The sequence below is a fragment of the Rhinoraja longicauda genome, chromosome 4 (genome assembly GCF_053455715.1).
Source record: "Rhinoraja longicauda isolate Sanriku21f chromosome 4, sRhiLon1.1, whole genome shotgun sequence".
NCBI lineage: Eukaryota > Metazoa > Chordata > Chondrichthyes > Rajiformes > Arhynchobatidae > Rhinoraja > Rhinoraja longicauda.
Window position 1 is genome coordinate 89,884,032 of NC_135956.1, and position 19,336 is coordinate 89,903,367.

General features: G+C 51.2%; 2 protein-coding genes across 4 annotated transcripts in view; one reads left to right on the top strand and one right to left on the bottom strand.

Moving 5' to 3' along the window:
* LOC144593236 (D-serine dehydratase) overlaps positions 1 to 5,867 on the bottom strand; it is a 555,040-nt gene extending 549,173 nt beyond the window's left edge. For 2 of the 3 annotated variants that reach the window (XR_013547224.1, XM_078398743.1), the window contains exons 1-3: positions 5,840 to 5,867; positions 5,512 to 5,653; positions 45 to 208 (exon numbers count right to left, since the gene is read on the bottom strand). Coding sequence is in view for 1 of the 3 variants with exons in the window: in XM_078398743.1 (XP_078254869.1) it covers positions 45 to 193 (149 nt within the window). In the remaining 2 variants the exon portion in view is untranslated. The remainder of the gene's footprint in view (positions 1 to 44; positions 209 to 5,511; positions 5,654 to 5,839) is intronic. The other variant, XR_013547225.1, reaches the window with a different exon arrangement.
* Positions 5,868 to 9,049: 3,182 nt separating this feature from the next.
* Positions 9,050 to 19,336, top strand: part of klhl18 (kelch-like family member 18) — a 37,810-nt gene continuing 27,523 nt past the window's right edge. Inside the window, exons 1-3 of the mRNA XM_078398347.1 lie at positions 9,050 to 9,190; positions 10,984 to 11,114; positions 16,386 to 16,526. Coding sequence (XP_078254473.1) covers positions 9,074 to 9,190; positions 10,984 to 11,114; positions 16,386 to 16,526 — 389 coding nt within the window. The 5' untranslated portion in view covers positions 9,050 to 9,073. The remainder of the gene's footprint in view (positions 9,191 to 10,983; positions 11,115 to 16,385; positions 16,527 to 19,336) is intronic.

Here is a 19,336-nt window from a genome sequence, read left to right on the forward strand (position 1 = left end):
CTCGTCCGTCTAAAGTCCAGCGTCTCTGCCAGCGTTGTACTTACAGCGTCTTGTGCGTCTTCATGTGTGGCCGCAGCTGCACTCCCAGGGCCCGGCTTCGCTCCAGCATCCTCCTGGCATTGCCCTCAACCTTCTGGATGTCAACCGTGAACGCAGGCGTGAGGAGCTGCCCGACCGTTGCTACGGAAACCATGGTCTCTTCCGAACCCTAGAGATAAAGGCACAGGGGTTCGGATCAAACATTCGATGACTCTCGACAGTTATTCCTCCTCGTTTATCCGTTACTTGTTCTCAGTCGGGTGATTTCCACCCACTATCTGGGCCTACCTGATCTCCCAGTTGCCCAGCACTTCAACTCCCCCTCCCATTCCCACGCCGGCCTTCCTATCCTGGGCCTCCTCCATTGTCAGAGTGAGGCCCAGCACAAATTGGAGGAACAGCACCTCATATTTCGCTTGGGCAGCTCACACCCCAGCGGTATGAACATTGACTTCTCTAACTTCAAGTAACCCTTGCTTTCAATAGACAATAGACAATAGACAATAGGTGCAGGAGGAGGCCATTCGGCCCTTCGGCCCTTCAGCCCTTCGATCCAGCACCGCCATTCAATGTGATCATGGCTGATCATTCTCAATCAGTACCCCGTTCCTGCCTTCTCCCCATACCCCCTGACTCCGCTATCCTTAAGAGCTCTATCTAGCTCTCTCTTGAATGCATTCAGAGAATTGGCCTCCACTGCCTTCTGAGGCAGAGAATTCCACAGATTTACAACTCTCTGTTCGAAATGGCCTACCCCTTATTCTTAAACTGTGGCCCCTGGTTCTGGACTCCCCCAACATTGGGAACATGTTTCCTGCCTCTAACGTGTCCAACCCCTTAATAATCTTATACTTTCCCTCTCTCTCCATCCCTCCACTGCCCCTAGTCATAGTAGTTTCAAGGTTGTCCTGTTAATTCTCATTGTCTGTAACTCTTTTTCACCTAGCCCACAGCTAATAATGAATGGCCTGCTTCCTATATCGTCGTTACTTTTATGCATATCTTTCACACATTTGTTCTATATCTCTATATATCACCGTCTGCATCTCTCGTTTCCCTCTCCCCTGACTGTCAGTCTGAAGAAGTGTCTTGCTCCGAAACGTCACCTATTCCTTTTCACCAGAGATGCTGTCTGACCCGCTGAGTTACTCCAGCCTTCTGTGCCTGTCTTCGGTTTAAACCAGCATCTGCAACTCCTTCCTAAACTATTACGCTTTTATTGATGTACAAAGGCCGCTGTGATTTCAGATTATAGCTACACGTGAGGCCACTTTCAAGGAACTGTGTACCTGTGCTCCTAGATACTTCTGCTCTACAACACTCCCTGTCTACCTGTGGCACCAATTTCAGGGGACTATGTACCTGCACTCCTAGATCCCTCTGCTCTACAACACTCCCTGTCTACCTGTGGCACAAATTTCAGGGGACTATGTACCTGCACTCCTAGATCCCTCTGCTCTACAACACTCCCTGTCTATCTGTGAGGCCACTTTCAGGGAACGATGTACCTGCACTCCTAGATCCCTCTGCTCTGCAACATTCCCCAGGGCCCTGCCTTTCTCTGTGAAGGTCCTGCACAGCGAAGTATACGCTACCCCACAGTTTACCCACGCACTCTGTCAAGCACTTCATTAAGTATCTGTGGAAGAATCTATAGTTTTCATCACGGCCTTAAAGGTCACCTCCAGAACCCAAAACCCAGAGTGGAAGTAAAATGATCCTTGATCTTAAGAGATTCCCCAAGAAAGGAAAGGGTTAAAGGTTGTTAAGGTTAAAGGCATCCGAACGTGACCGTAAGGAATTACGAGGATGTTGCCAGGACTTGAGGGCCTGAGCTATAGGGAATGGTTGTGCAGGCTAGGACTATTCCTTGGAGTGCAGGAGGCCGAGGGGTCTTCTTGAGGTGTACAAAGTCATGAGGAATGAATGAGTGAATGAGTGAATGAAGGATAATTTATTATCACATGTGAATTGTCAGAGTGAGATTCTTTGTTTTGCAGACACGTGTACAAAGAGTGGCCACATATTGGATGCCGACAAAGTTCCATTCTGTTGCCAATGGGGATTACTCTCACAGTTCCTCTGTCTCCACAACTGTGCTTCCAAGATGAGGCTTTCCATTCTCAGACATCTACCGTGCACGGTAGAGTTGCTGCCTCACATCGCCAGAGACCCGGGTTCCATCCCGACTACGGGCGCTGTCTGTACGGAGCTTGCACGTTCTCCCCGTGACCTGCGTGGGTTTTCTCCGGGTTTTCTCCCACACTCCAAACACGTAAAGGTTTGTTCGGCTAATTGGTAAAAATTATAAACTGTCCCCAGTGGGTGTAGGGCAGTGTTGGTGTGCGGGGATCGCTGGTCGGCACGGACTCGATGGGCCGAAGGGCCTGTTTCCGCACTGTATCTCTAAACTGAACATCCAGGACGTCCTCTTTCTTTAGTGAACGTGGTTTCCCACTCGTCCAACCTCATCCACTGCATCTGGTGCTCCAGATGTCGGCTCCTGTACATCTAGGGGTTGCCAACTTTCTCACTCACAAATAAGGGACAAAAGGTGACGTCACCGCCCCGCGCCCCACGTGACCTCACCCAGCCAACGGCCACCTGCTCCCGCTCCACCAATGGCGACCGCCCGGGCCAGGAAGCGGATTGCTACGCAACTTCCGTTAGGCGAACACACTCGGCCCCGCTCCCCGAACATACTCCGTTAGCCTACACTATCTGGGCCTACAGCGGCCCCTGGGCCTACAGTGTCCAGGCCTACAGTGTCCGGGCCTACAATGTCCGGGCCTACAGTGTCCGGGCCTACAGTGTCCAGGCCTACAGTGGCCCCTGGGCCTACAGTGTCCGGGCCTACAGTGTCCGGGCCTACAGTGTCCGGGCCTACAGTGTCCGGGCCTACAGTGTCCAGGCCTACAGTGTCCGGGCCTACAATGTCCGGGCCTACAATGTCCGGGCCTACAGTGTCCAGGCCTACAGTGTCCAGGCCTACAGTGCCCAGGCCTACAGCGCCCCCCGGGCCTAATACGGGACAAGGGCGGTCCCGTACAGGACAAACCAATTTAGCCCAAAATACAGGATGTCCCGGCTAATACGGGACAGTTGGCAACCCTATGTACATTGCCGAGAACAAGCGTACACTCAGTGACTGTTTTGCCAAACACCAACACAAGGCCTGTTGGATCTCCCCATTGCTAACCATTTCCACACTGACCTATCTGTCCTGGGCCTCCTCCATTGCCAGAGTGAGGCCACACGCAAACTGGAGGAACAGCACCACATATTCCGCTTGGGTAGCTTACAACCCAATATGAACATTGAATTCACCAACATGAGGCAATTACCAACCTCCACCCCCCCCTTCCTTCCTCCCTCACCTATGCCCCACCTTGAGTCAGACCCATTTCTCCCCTCCCCCTCCATCTACATTCCTTCCTCTCGCTTCACTATCCAAAACTCCAATCCTTTTGTCTCATACCTTCTGTCTTTCCATCTCTAGCTATCTAAAACCCCATCACCTGTATCCACCTATCACTTGCCAGTCTTTGTTCCTCCCCCCCACCTCTCTGCCATATGTTCATGTGACAGGAGCAGAATTAAGCCATTCGACCCGCCATTCAATCATGGCTGATCTATCTCTCCCCCTCAACCTCATTCCCCCTGACACCCACCCACTGCAACCAGTCTGGGGAAGGCTCCCGATCTGAAACGTCACCCACCCGCGTTCTCCAGAGATGTGGAAGAATGAACTGGAGATGCTGGTTTAAATCGACGATGGACGCACAATGCCGGAGTATCTCAGCGGGTCAGGCAGCCTCTCTGGAGAGAAGGAATGGGTGACATTTCGGGTCAAGACCCTTCTTCATAGAAAACATGGAAAATAGGTGCAGGAGGAGGCCATTTGGCCCTTCGAGCCAGCACCGCCATTCATTGTGATCATGGCTGATCATCCACAATCAGCCTGCCTTCTCCCCATATCCCTTGATTCCCTTGGGGGAAGGGATGGGGCAGGGGGAGGGGAAGGGGGGATGGGGTGGGGGGATGGGGATGGGGTGGGGGGACGGGATGGGGGAGGTAAGGGAGAGGGGGGTCACCTTCAAGCCTGGGGCCAGGGTTCCACAAATGGAAGCCACCTTGGACCCAGAGCGTGAACAGCCCTGGGCTTTGATGTGCTGTGCAGTTACTCAATGCTCTGCACATCGAGGCAGAGTGCCAGGATAGAGGCCTCTGGCTCTCTGTGTATACACTCAGAGCTTCCCTCCCAGTGAGATCATTATTCCCAGGACATGGCTTCCAATGAAGCGTGCATGACTTGCCAATGGCCTGGTAGGCTCCAGCATGTTACGGTGGTTTAGATTAGCTTCATGTGCAGGATCTCGTGCAGGCTGAGGGGATTAGTTTAACTTGGCCTCATGCTCAGCACGGACACTCTGGGCCAAATGTCCTGTTCTTGTGCTGTTCTTCCATCGATACAGAGGCTTGCCAGCGCGCACCACCAGACTCAGGGACAGTTTCTTCCCCTCTGTTATCAGGTTTCACATAGAAACATGGAAAATAGGTGCAGGAGGGGGCCATTTGGCCCTTTGAGCCAGCACCGCCATTCATTGTGATCATGGCTGATCATCCACAATCAGTAACCCGTGCCTGCCTTCTCCCCATATCCCTCGATTCCACTAGCCCCTAGAGCTCTATCTAACTCTCTTTTAAATTCATCCAGTGAATTGGCCTCCACTGCCCTCTGTGGCAGAGAATTCCACAAATTCACAACTCTCTGGGTGAAAAAGGTTTTTCTCATCTCAGTTTTAAATGGCCTCCCCTTTATTCTAAGACTGTGTGGCCCCTGGTTCTGGACTCCCCCAACATTGGGAAAATTTTCCTGCATCTAGCTTGTCCAATCCTTTTATTATTTTATACGTTTCTATAAGATCCCCTCTCATCCTTCTAAATTCCAGTGAATACAGGCCCAGTCTTCCCAATTTTTCCTCATATGGCAGCCCGCCATCCCGGGGATTAACCTGGTGAACCTACACTGCACTGCCTCAATAGCAAGGACGTCCTTCCTCAAATTAGGAGACGAAAACTGCACACAATACTCCAGGTGCGGTCTCACTAGGGCCCTGTACAACTGCAGAAGGACCTCTTTACTCCTCTACTCAAATCCTCTCGTAATGAAGGCCGACATGCCATTAGCTTTCTTCACTGCCTGCCGTACCTGCACGTTTACTTTCAGTGACTGGTGTACAAGGACACCCAGGTCTCGTTGCACTTCCCTTTTTCCGCTAATCTGACACCACTGAGATAATAATCTGCCTCCTTGTGTTTTGCGGCCAAAGTGGATAACTTCACATTTATCGTCAGACGGAGAGTCAGAGGAGAGGGAAACAAGAGATGTATAGATGACGATGTAGAGAGACATAGAACAAGCAAATGAAAGATATGCAAAAAAAAGTAACTTCTTCAAAGTAGGCATACCTTGAAGAGATTTCGTAGTGGAGCAGACGAAATGTGTGGGAAGGAACTGCAGGCGAATTTGTGCGTATCTCCAGAGATGCTGCCTGACACGCTGTTACTCCGGCACTGGGTTTTTTCTCTGCACTCTTTCCAACTTAAAAAACTTATTTCATATGAAAGAGGGATGTGTTAGGACAAAATGTCATAACGCAAGTTGTAAATAAAGTCTTACACACATCCAAAAACCAAATGCATGGCAAATTTAAAATGTAAGGATTAGATCTTTGCAATCATATATATATATATATAGAAACCTACATAACATTAAAGATATTTCATGCTGTTTTACCTTTTAAGTGCCTCTTGCTTATCGGGATCATCTAAATCAGGGTCAATGCCACAGCAAGGGATTGCCTCTAAATTGCTTTGGAGGACGGAATTGGAAAAAAAAGGCTCAAAAAATGTGTAAAAACTAGCAACCGCATGACAATCTCAGCTGCTTTAGGCGCCGATGCCTGCGATATAAGTCTTGATTGAGACGCCATGAAACTTTACGGTACAACTTGAGCAAGACACTTTGAGTGCTGGAGTTACTCAGCAGAGAGACTGGGCGATGGTCGCGCTGAACACCTTCGCTCAGTCCGAACTGGGCCTACCTGATCTCCCCCGTTGCCTAACACTTCAACTCCCCATTCCCATTCCCATTCCCACACTGACCTCTCCGTCCTGGGCTTCCTCCACTGTCAGAGTGAGGCCGAACGCAAATTGAAGGAACAGCACCTCATATTTACTTGGGCAGCCCACACCCCAGCGGTATGAACGATTAATTTCTCTAACGTCAAGTAACCCTTGCATCCCCTCTCTCTCCGTCCCTCCCCCACCGTAGTCGTTGTACTAGTTCGTCCTGTTTAGTCTCATTGTCTGTAACTTGTTTTCACCTCGCCCACAGCTAACAATGCCCTTCGGCCCTTCGAGCCAGCACCGCCATTCAATATGATCATGGCTGATCATCTAAAATCAGTACCCTGTTCCTGCTTTCTCCCCATATCCCTTGATTCCTTTTAGCCCCAAGAGCCAAAACTAACTCTCTTTTGAAAACATCCAGTGAATTGGCCTCCACTGCCTTCTGAGGCAGAGAATTCCACAGATTCACAACTCTCTGACTGAAAATGTTTTTCCTCATCTCCATTCCAAAGGGCCCACCCCTTATTCTTAAACTGTGACCCCTGGTTCTGGACTCCCCCAACATCGGGATACATTTTACCTGCATCTAGCCTGTCCAATCCCTTAAGAATTGTATATGTTTCGATAAGATTCCCTCTCATCCTTCTAAATTCCAGTGAATACAAGCCCAGTCGACCCATTCTTTCATCATGTGTCAGCCTTTCATTCATTTGTTCTGTATATCCCTACATCACCGTCTATATCTCTTGGTTCCCTTTCCCCGGACTATCAGACTGAAGAAGGGTGTCAAGCCGAAACGTCACCTATTGACCCTGTGCCAACCTACATATGACAAATAAAATGTATTATTATTATTATTCCTTCTCTCCAGAGATGCTGCCTGTCCCGCTGAGTTACTCCAGCTTTTTGTTTCTATCTTCATCGAAACGTATAAGATTATTAAGGGGTTGGACACGTTAGAGGCAGGAAACATGTTCCCAATGTTGGGGGAGTCCAGGACAAGGGGCCACAGTTTAAGAATAAGGGGTAGGCCATTTAGAACGGAGATGTGGAAAAACTTTTTCAGTCAGAGAGTTGTGAATCTGTGGAATTCTCTGCCTCAGAAGGCAGTGGAGGCCAGTTCGTTGGAAGCTTTCAAGAGAGAGCTGGATAGAGCTCTTAAGGATAGCGGAGTCAGGGGGTATGGGGAGAAGGCAGGAACGGGGTACTGATTGAGAGTGATCAGCCATGATCGCATTGAATGGCGGTGTTGGCTCGAAGGGCCGAATGGCCTCCTCCTGCACCTATTGTCTATTCAGTTTAAACCAGCATCTGCTGTTTGTTCCTACACAGAGTGCTGGAGTTATTCACAGGGTTAGGCAGCATCATTGGAAACGTTTCGGCTCGAGATCCTTCCTCAGACTGATGCTGCTCGGTGAAAGCTGGAAATGGGACGTGAGGATAGGATAGAGTCTGAAAAAGGCTCCTGACCTGAATTGTTACCTATCCATTTTCTCCAGAAATACTGCCTGACCCGTTGAGTTACACATAAGTTTAGTTTAGTTTAGTTTAGTTTAGAGATACAGCACGGAAACAGGCCCTTCGGCCCACCGGGTCCGCGCCGACCAGCGATCCCCGCACACTAATACCACCCTACACCCACGAGGGACAATGTTTACATTTGCCCAGCCAATTAACCTGCACGTCTTTGGAGTGTGGGAGGAAACAGAAGATCTCGGAGAAAACCCACGCAGGTCACGGGGAGAACGTACAAACTCCGTACAGACAGCGCCCGTAGTCGGGATGGAACCCGGGTCCCCGGCGCTGTGAGTGCTGTGAGGCAGTAACTCTACCGCTGTGCCACCCATAACTGATAGGAGCAGAATGAGGCCATTCGGCCCATCGAGTCGACTCCGTCATTCTATCTCTCCCTCCTAACCCCATTCTCCTGCCTTCTCCCCGTTACCCCTGACACCCGCACTGATGACAAATATATCTATCATTCTCTGCCTTAAACATGACCACTGCCGGCCTCCACAGGCAGCCTTGTTGACCCAGTGCCAGTGAGCCCCAGCTGGCCGCTGTCTGCGCCTTGCTCACAGTGCGGGATTTGTGGACGTTCCCTGGGCCGCCGGCGGCCGGAGGGGGAAGAGGGGGTTATCACGTGTGGGGGGGGCGGGATAAAAACGCTGCCCGACGCCAGCAGGGGCGGGGAAGGATCACGTGACGCGTCGATGTCACATGGTTCTGCGATGGTGGGGTCACATGAGTCCCGGGGTTGCGTGATGCGTCACGACGTGTTGCGTCACGGGGTTGAGAAGGTTGCGTGCTGCGTCACGGGGAGGGGAAGGTTGCGTGCTGCGTCGCGGCGTGTTACGTCATGGGGAGGGGAAGGTTGCGTGGTACGTCACGCGGACGGGAGGGTTGAGTGCTGCGTCATGGCGTGCTGCGTCACGTGGGAGGGGAGGGTCGCGTCGCGTGGTGTGTCACGACGTTTTGCGTCACGCGGACGGAAAGTTGCGTGATGCGTCACAGCGTGATGCGTCACGGGGAAGGGAAGATTGCGTGTTGCGTCACGCGGACGGGAGGGTTTCGTTGCGTCACAGCGTGGTGCGTCACGCGGACGGGAGGGTTGCGTGCTGCGTCAAAGGGACGGGTAGGATTGCGTCCTGCGTCACGGCGTGGTGCGCCACGCGGACGGGAGGATTGCGTGCTGCGTCACGCGGACGGGAGGATTGCGTGCTGCGTCACGCGGACGGGAGGATTGCGTGCTGCGTCACGCGGACGGGAGATTGCGTGCTGCGTCACGCGGACGGGGATTGCGTGGTGCGTCACGCGGACGGGGAGGATTGCGTGGTGCGTCACGCGGACGGGAGGATTGCGTGCTGCGTCACGGCGTGCAGTGCCGGGCGCGGGCAAGATGGCGGAGGCAGACGAGGAGCTGATGCTGCTGAGTGTAGGCGACCTGCCCGTCCGCGGCTACGGCCTCATGGAGGAGATCCGCCGCCAGGGCAAGCTCTGCGACGTCACCCTCAGGGTGAGCGGCTGGGAAGCACCGTCTGCTGGGGGAGAGGGGACGGGCAACGGAGGAGGAAAGGGGAAGGAGAGTGGGTGGAGTGGGTGGAGGGGGGGAGTGTGTGGTGGGTGAGTGTGAGTGGGGAGTGAGGGGGGAGAGGGGGGAGTGTGGGTGGGGAGTGTGGGTGGGGAGTGTGGGTGGGGAGTGTGGGTGGGGAGTGTGAGAGGGGAGTGTGAGAGGGGGAGTGGATAGGGGGGAGTGTGGGGGGAGTGTGGGGGGAGGGGGAGTGTGGATAGGGGGGTGGAGGGGGGAGAGGGGGAGTGGGGGGAGAGGGGGAGTGGATAGGGGGGTGGAGGGGGAGAGGGAGTGTGGATAGGGGGAGAGGGAGTGTGGATAGGGGGGAGTGTGGGTGGAGGGGGGGAGAGGGGGAGTGTGGGGGGAGGGGGAGTGTGGATAGGGGGGGGGAGAGGGAGTGTGGATAGGGGGAGAGGGGGTGGAGGGGAGTGAGTGGGAAGGATAGTTTTGGTGGGTGGGGGGGAGAGTGGGAGAAGGTGTTCAGTGGATATTTCTGAGGCAGAGATAGACAAGTTGAATAGACTGGGTGTCAAGGGTTATGGGGAGAAGGCAGGGGAATGGGATTAGGAGACAGAAATCAGCTATGATTGAACGGTGGAGTAGATTCGATGGGCCGAATGGCCTTATTCTACTATCACTTGTGAACTTCACAAGGGGTGAGGGTGGAGTGACTGAGTGGGAGGGAAGGGTAGGTGTAGAGAGGTGGGGGAAGGAGAGTGTCGGAGGGATCGGGTAGCTGATGGAGGGAGGGTGAGGGCTAGGGAGGGAGAGAGAGTGGTTGAGGAAGAGGAGAGTGTGGGTGAAGGGGTGGGGAATTTAGAAGGATGAGAGGAGATCTTATCGAAACGTATAAGATTATTAAGGGGTTGGACACATTAGAGGCAGGAAACATGTTCCCAATGTTGGGGGAGTCCAGAACAAGGGGCCACAGTTTAAGAATAAGGGGTAGGCCATTTAGAACGGAGATGAGGAAAAACTTTTTCAGTCAGAGAGTTGTGAATCTGGAATTCTCTGCCTCAGAAGGCAGTGGTGGCCAATTCTCTGAATGCATTCAAGAGAGAGCTGGATAGAGCTCTTAAGGATAGCGGAGTCAGGGGGTATGGGGAGAAGGCAGGAATGGGGTACTGATTGAGAATGCTCAGCCATGATCACATTGAATGGCGGTGCTGGCTCGAAGGGCCGAATGGCCTCCTCCTGCATCCTATTGTCTATTGGGGGGTGAAGGCTGAAGGGAGGGGGTGAGGGTGTAATAGAGAGAGGGTGGAAGGGATGTTGAGGGTGGGGTTGGGGGAGGGAAGGAGAGGATGTGTGAGTGAAGGGAGTTTGGGTAAGAGTTGGGGAGGGGGGAGTGAATGATGGTGACGCCAGTATCTCAATTAATCCAAACACAGACAATAGACAATAGGTGCAGGAGGAGGCCATTCGGCCCTTCGAGCCAGCGCCGCCATTCAATGTGATCATGGCTGATCATTCTCAATCAGTACCCCGTTCCTGCCTTCTACCCATATCCCCTGACTCCGCTATCTAGCTCTCTCTTGAATGCATTCAGAGGCTTGGCCTCCACTGCCTTCTGAGGCAGAGAATTCCACAGATTCACAACTCTCTGACTGAAAAAGTTTTTACTCCTCTCCGTGCGACAGATGCGACAGTGGCATTTAAGGGGCTTTTGGATGGGCACGTGGCTATGTAAGGTATGGAGGGCCTGTGCTGTACTTTCTGTAAACGGTGTTGCCTTGCAGGTTGGTGATCACAAGTACAGTGCGCACCGCATCGTGCTGGCCGCATCCATTCCCTACTTCCATGCCATGTTTACAAACGACATGATCGAGTGTAAGCAGGACGAGATCATCATGCAGGGGCTGGAGCCGAGGTTAGTCGCCCGCCTCACGTTCCTTTCATGGACCACTAACTTCAATCCTTTGTAAGAAAATAACTGTAGATGCTGGTACAAATCGAAGGTATTTATTCACAAAATGCTGGAGTAACTCAGCGGGTCAGGCAGCATCTCAGGAGAGAAGGAATGGGCGACGTTTCTGGTCAAGACCCTTCTTCAGACTGATGTCAGGGGGGGCGGGACATAGGAAGATATAGGTGGAGACAGGAAGATAGAGGGAGAACTGGGAAGGGGGAGGGGAAGTGAGGGACAGAGGAACTATCTAAAGTTGGAGAAGTCAATGTTCATACCGCTGGGCTGCATGCTGCCCAAGCGAAATACGAGGTGCTGTTCCTCCAATTTGCGCTGTGCCTCACTATGACACTGGAGGAGACCCATGACAGAAAGGTCAGACTGGGCGTGGGATGGGGAGTTGAAGTGCTCAGCCACCGGGAGATCAGGTTGGTTAAGGCGGACTGAGCGAAGGTGTTGAGCTAAACGATCGCCGAGCCTGCGTTTGGTTTCGCCGATGTAAAGAGGTTGACATCTAGAGCAGCGGATACAATAGATGAGGTTGGAGGAGGTGCAGGTGAACCTCTGTCTCACCTGGAAAGACTGTTTGGGTCCTTGGATGGAGTTGAGGGGGGAGGTAATATGGACAGGTGTTGCATCTCCTGCGGTTGCAGGGGAAAGTGCCCGGGGTTGGGGTGGTTTGGGTAGGAAGGGACGAGTGGACCAGGGAGTTGCGGAGGGAACGGTCTCTGCGGAACGCAGAAAGGGGAGGCGATGGGAAGATATGGCCAGTGGTGGGGTCCCCTTTGGTGGTGACGGAAATGTTGGAGGATGATTTGTTGGATACGCTGGCTTCAATTCTTGTATCTTTTGATAAAAACGCAATGCTGATTCCCAAGTGTCAAGAGTTAATTGTCGTATGCACTGGAAGCGAAACAATGAAATGCAATGAACAACAATTCAATACATTTATTAGTAATAGGTAATCAGACCATAATGGTACACACTAGTCTAAAGTGCAACCAAAACAAAGGCCAGTATCAGACAGGAACTTGCTAAAGTTGATTGAAGTCAGATGTTTGTAGGCAAAGGAATGTCCAGAAAGTGGGTTGCGTTGAAAAGTGTGTTCCGGTTCACTTTAGTTTATTGTCACATGTGCAGTGGAAACCCTTTGTTGCATACGGCATAAATGGAGTCAATGGAAGCGAAGTTGGTTTGTGTGATAGTCTGGGCTGAGTCCACAATGGATGGAGCTGTTCCCAAACCAAGCTGTGATGCACACTGATAAAATGCTTTCTCCAGCGCATCTGCAGAAGTGGGTGAGAGTTGTTGGGGACAAGCCGAACCTCCTCAGCCTCCGAATGAAGTGGAAGCGCTGGTGTGCTTTCTTAGATTTTTAGATTTAGAGATACAGCGCGGAAACAGGCCCTTCGGCCCACCGGGTCCACGCCGCCCAGCAATCCCCGCACATTAACACTATCCTACACACACTAGGGACAATTTTTACATTTACCCAGTCCATTACAGGGAAGATGTGGAAGCTTAGGAGAGGGTAGAGAAAAGGTTTACCAGCTGCAGCCTGGATTAGAGGGTTTTGGCCTCAGAGAGGTTGGGTAGACTGGGATTGTTTTCTCTGGTACATCAGAGGTTGAAGGGAGACTTGATTTAGATTTTTTTAGATTTAGAGATACAGCGCAGACACAGGCCCTTCGGCCCATCGGGTCCGCGCCGCCCAGCGATCCCCGCACACTAACACTATCCTACACTCACCAGGGACAATTTTTACATTTGCCCAGCCAATTAACCTACAAACCTGCACGTCTTTGGAGTGTGGGAGGAAACCGAATATCTCGGCGAAAACCCACACAGGTCACGGGGAGAACGTAAAAACTCCGTACAGATGGCGCCCGTAGTCAGGATCGAACCTGAGTCTCCGGCGCTGCATTCGCTGTAAGGCAGCAACTCTACCGCTGCGCCACCGTTCTTGGTCGTTGCTTCAATATGGGTGGTCCAGGAGACGTTGTTGGTGATATTTACTCCTAGGAATTTGAAGTTTTCAACCATCTCTACTTCGGCCCCGTCAATGCAAACTGGGGTACGTGTACCTTCTCACTTCCTGAAGTTGATCACTACCTCCTTTGTCTGCTGACATTGACAGAAAGGTTGTCGCCTCGATACTGGGCCATGAGGTTCTCGATCTCCCTCCTGTACTCTGGCATCATTATTTGATATCTGGTCCACAATGGTGGTGTCGGCTGCGAATTTGTAAACTGAATTAGATGTGTACGTGGCTGCATGGTCGTGGGAGTACAAGGAGTAAAGAAGGGGGCTGAGAACGCATCCTTGCGGAGCGCCAGTGTTGAGGGTTATTGTAGAGGATGATTTCAAAGGTCTTTTATTATCGCGTGCACCAGTTAAGGTACAGTGATATGCGAATTACCATGCAGCCATATGAAAAAAAACCAACAAGACACACAACTACATGAAAGTTAACATAAACATCCAGCACAGCGGATTCAATAGACAATAGGTGCAGGAAGAGGCCATTCTGCCCTTCGAGCCAGCACCGTCATTCAATGTGATCATGGCTGATCATTCTCAATCAGTACCCCGTTCCTGCCTTCTCCCCATACCCCCTGACTCCGCTATCTTTAAGAGCTCTATCTAGCTCTCTCTTGAATGCATTCAGAGAATTGGCCTCCACTGCCTTCTGAGGCAGAGAATTCCACAGATTCACAACTCTCTGACTGAAAAAGTTTTTCCTCATCTCAGTTCTAAATGGCCTACTCCTTATTCTTAAACTGTGGCCCCTTGTTCTGGACTCCCCCAACATTGGGAACATGTTTCCTGCCTCTAACGTGTCCAACTCCTTAATAATCTTATACGTTTCGATAAGATCTCCTCTCATCCGTCTAAATTCCAGTGTATACAAGCCTAGTCGATCCAGTCTTTCAACATATGACAGTCCCGCCATTCCGGGAATTAACCTAGTAAACGTACGCTGCACGCCCTCAATAGCAAGATTCCCCACATTCCTCACTGTGATGGAAGGCCAAAAAGTCCAAACTTCTTCCTCTTTATCCTCCCGCGGTCGGGGCAGTCGAACCATCTGGCAGGCGGGCCGATCGAAGCTCTTGCGGCTTGGAGTTCCCAAAGTCGGCATGTGATCAGAGACCGCGGGCTCCGCGATGTTAAAGTCCTCAAGCACCCGCGGTTGGAGCTCCGAGGTCGATCCCTGGCAAAGGGATCACCAGCTCCGCGATGGTAAGTCCGCAGGCGACCGCAGTGGAACTCTCGAAATCGGCCTCCAGCAAAGGCCGCCAACTCCTCAATGTTAGGCCGCAGAGATACGACACGGGAAAAAAATTGCATCTCCGTCGGGGCAAGAGATTAAAAAAAAGTTTCCTCCAACTCCCCCCCACATAAAACAAGCTAAAGAACATTAAAAAAACATACAGTTAACACATACAAAACAGACACAAAGAAGGACAATAGACAATAGGTGCAGGAGGAGGCCATTCAGCCCTTCGAGCCTGTACGCACCACCATTCAATATGATCATGGCTGATCATTCTCAATCTGTACCCCGTTCCTGCCTTCTCCCCATACCCCCTGACTCCGCTATCCTTAAGAGCTCTATCTAGCTCTCTCTTGAATGCATTCAGAGAATTGGCCTCCACTGCCTTCTGAGGCAGAGAATTCCACAGATTCTGGGACAGACATAAAGGATGCAACAGACAGACTGTTGGCGAGGCAGCCATTGCTGGCGACACCCGGTGGTCGAGGATCCAGTTGCAGGGATGAGTGCTGACCTCAAGTCCTGTCAGTTTGGAGATAAGCTTGGATGGGATAATGGTGTTAAAGACAGAGCTGCTGTCTCTGAATCGGAGTCTGACGTAGGTGTCTCTCTTATCCAGGTGTTCTAGGGATGAGTGTAGGCCGATGGCATCGTCCGTGGACATGTTGTGGCGGTGGGCGAACTGCAGTGGAGTAACTCAGCGGGACAGGCAGCATCTCTGGAGAGAAGGAATGGGTGACATTTCGAGACCCTTCTTCAGGCTCAGTGACAAGAGTTCAGGGCATGCATATTCCTGTTAGAGTGAAGGGTACGACAGGCTGTGGGAGTAAGGAAGCCTTGATGATGAGAAAATCCCAGGCTCTGGTCAGAAAAAGGGTGCATGCGACAGGTGTAGGCAGCTGGGACCGTGTGTACGGTGGAGTTTCGTGAACCGGGGGGCACATTTAAGAAGGAAATGAGGGGGGTAAAGCAGGGGCAGGAGATGGCTCTGGTAGATAATATTAAGGAAAATCCTGAGATTTCATAAATACATTAAGGGAAAGACTGACATCAGTCTGAAGAAGGGTCTCGACCCGAAACGTCACCCATTCATTCCTTCTCTCCAAAATGCTGTCTGACCTGCTGAGTTACTCCAGCATTTTGTGATACTTTTGATTTGGACCAGCATCTGCAATTATTTTCCTGCCCGGATTAGAGGGGGATGATTGAACTTTATTACCTTCTATCACAGTGAGGAATGTGGATTCCGCTGTGGTGGATGTTTATGTTACATTTTATTTTACGTGGCTGTGTGTCTTGTTGCTTTTCACTTAGGATGCCTGTATGGTAACTCTAATTTCACTGAACCTTAATTGGTACATGTGACAATAAATTGATCTTACAATAGACAATAGGTGCAGGAGGAGGCCATTCGGCCCTTCGAGCCAGCACCGCCATTCAATGTGATCATGGCTGATCATTCTCAATCAGTACCCCGTTCCTGCCTTCTCCCCATACCCCCTGACTCCGCTATCCTTAAGAGCTCTATCTAGCTCTCTCTTGAATGCATTCAGAGAATTGGCCTCCACTGCCTTCTGAGGCAGAGAATTCCACAGATTCACAACTCTCTGACTGAAAAAGGTTTTTCCTCATCTCAGTTCTAAATGGCCTACCCCTTATTCTTAAACTGTGGCCCCTTGTTCTGGACTCCCCCAACATTGGGAACATGTTTCCTGCCTCTAACGTGTCCAATCCCTTAATAATCTTATACGTTTCGATAAGATCCCCTCTCATCCTTCTAAATTCCAGTGTATACAAGCCTAGTCGCTCCAGTCTTTCAATATATGATCTTGATTATATAGGTGGAATAATAACGCATGCAGTGATTGTTTTAACATGAACGCGCATTATTGATTCTTGGTGCTTTTATAACAACTTTTAAATGGATTGGAGTCTAAGTTCTGACCGTTCTCTTGCAGTGCCCTGGAAGCGCTGATTAACTTTGCCTACAATGGTCGACTGGCCATAGACCAACAGAATGTGCAGTCATTGCTGATCGGTGCCAGCTTCCTGCAGCTACAGAATGTAAAGGATGCATGCTGTACCTTCCTGAGAGAGAGGTGAGTGTTGGAGTGGGAGATCAAACTGCATGCAGCATTAAAATAAGCACCACTGCCTGATAATGGGCACCAAATGCCGGCGTAACTCGGCGGGACAGGCAGCGTCTCTGGAGAGAAGGAATGAGTGGTGACGTTTTGGGTAGAGACCAAAAACCCCTGACACCCGTACTAATCAAGAATCTATCAATCTCCGCCATAAAAATATCCATTGACTTGGCCTCCACTGCCTTCTGTGGCAATGAATTCCACAGATTCACCACCCTGTGTTCAGTTTGAAGGAGGGTCTTGGCCCGAAACGTCGCCTATTCCTTCTCCCCAGAGACGCTGCCTGTCCCGCTGAGTTACTCCAGCATTTTGTGTCTATCTTCGGTGTAAACCAGCATCTTCAGTCAGTTCCTTCTGACACACATTCCTGTTGGTGATGTTGGTGCTCAGTGTGTCCCTGGCACCTACCTACAGACTGGTTTTGCGTTGAAGTCTGTTTGAGCAACCGCAGTTGGTCTTGCAGTCCTTGGGCTCGAGGGGAAAGGGTCAAGCTGAATTCTATTTCACATCCGCTGCTGATTTGCCGCCACCCCTGGTCCCAGAGTCTTTCTGGATTATCGGTTTTGCCAGACAGGATTGATTCCTGGGATGGCAGGACTTTCACATGAAGAAAGACTGGATAGACTCGGCTTGTACTCGCTGGAATTTAGAAGATTGAGGGGGGATCTTATAGAAACTTACAAAATTCTTAAGGGGTTGGACAGGCTAGATGCAGGAAGATTGTTCCCGATGTTGGGGAAGTCCAGAACAAGGGGTCACAGTTTAAGGATAAGGGGGAAGTCTTTTAGGACCGAGATGAGAATGTTTTTTTTCACACAGAGAGTGGTGAATCTGTGTAATTCTCTGCCACTGAAGATAGTTGGGGCCATTTCATTGGCTATATTTAAGAGGGAGTTAGATGTGGCCCTTGTGGCTAAAGGGATCAGGGGGTATGGAGAGAAGGCAGGTACGGGATACTGAGTTAGATGATCAGCCACGATCATATTGAATGGCGGTGCAGGCTCGAAGGGCCGAGTGGCCTACTCCTGCACCTATTTTCTATGTTTTCTATTTCAATGGACAGGAACTGCTCTAGCAGAGAGCATTTGCAGGCTACCAGTTAAATTAATTGCAATATAGTTGATTAAATTTTTCGTGTTTTCCTGTGCATTTAAAAAAAAAAGTTAATTAAACTAAAAGCTTCGATCTGTCATGCCCTTTTTGGACAGTCTATTGGAGCCTTCCCAGTGCACTGCGGTGCATTATACTCCACTGGAGTTGGAGTAGGAATACACCGATCAGCCAAAACACCATGACCACTGACAGGCGAAGTGAATAACATTGATTGTGTTGTTACAATGGCACCTGTCAAGGGGCGGGATATATTATTCTGACATCTGTCCATCTGCGGGAGATGATTGTGCGGCCTGGCGTTGTCCTGCTTGGAGAGGGGTTTTTTTCAGCGTCAATAGACAATAGGTGCAGGAGTAGGCCATTCGGCCCTACGAGCCTCTCCATTTGATTTGGCCACTGAGCCTGGGCAGGTAGATGGGAATACAAACGTGCGCAGCAACTGCATTCCCCTCTCGACCCGATCGTCTGACTCCAGAGGAGCGGCATGGCTGCTACGCCTGGGGCCACTCGGTTGCAAGAGTTGGAGGGTTGCGGACGCACGAGCAATCAGCCGACCGTCTCTGGGGACTCAAGTTCCAGTGCCTTTGGCTCTCCTGAGCCTTACCCACAAGGCAGCGGGCGGGGGGGGAGGTGCTACCTAACCCATAACTGGGACCTGGTTGTCACCAGGCCCGCGCGTCCCATCTCTGGGGGCCAGAGTTCCTCCGTGATCCCAGCGCAGTTTAGCCTGGGACTGAAGGTGGCCGCAGTCACCATGTGTTGCCACCAGGAGGCACTGCGAGAGGCGTGACGATGCAGAGGTTGTGTACTGACAGGGCGAGGCTTAATCACTCGGCTCCCTTTTTCGCAAAGATTGCTAGCCAGCGGCGTCTGGATTTACACCAGGGCTCTAGACACACGCAACACCCTGCGGCTCGCCCCACCAACACATATAGGATATATTAGGCAGCAAGTGAACAGTCAGTTCTTGAAGTTGATGTGTTGGATGCAGGAGAAATGGGCAGGAGTAAAGACCTGAGCGACTTTGACAAGGGCCACATTGTTATGGCCAGACGACAGGGTCAGAGCATCTCTGAAACGGCAAGGCTTGTGGGGTGCTCCCGGCCAGCAGTGGTGAGTACCGACCGACAGTGGTCCGAGGGGGGACAAACCACAAACCGGCGACAGGCAGGGTGTTGGGCGCCCAAGGCTCATCGATGCGCGAGGGCAACGAAGGCTAACCCGTCTGGTCCGAACCGACAGAAGGTCGACTGTGGCACAAGTCACTGAAAATGGCGGTCACGGGAGGAATGTGTCACAATACACAGTGCATCGCACCCTGCTGCGTATGGGGCTGCACACGGAGGACCAACAGCATATTAGGCAGGTGGGCATAGTGTTTTGGCTGATCGGTGTATGATATGGTTGAACATTAGGGTTAGGGTTAGCACACTTCCAGATTCTGGTTTCTTCCCAGCTGTGATCAGGCAACTGAACGATCCTACCACAACCAGAGAGCAGTCCTGAACTACTATCAACCTCATTGGTGACCCTCGGACTATCCTTGATCGGACTTTGCTGGCTTTACCTTGCACTGAACCATATTCCCTTATCATGTGTCTACACTGTGAATGGCTGGATTGTAATCATGTGTTGTCTTTCTGCTGGCTGTT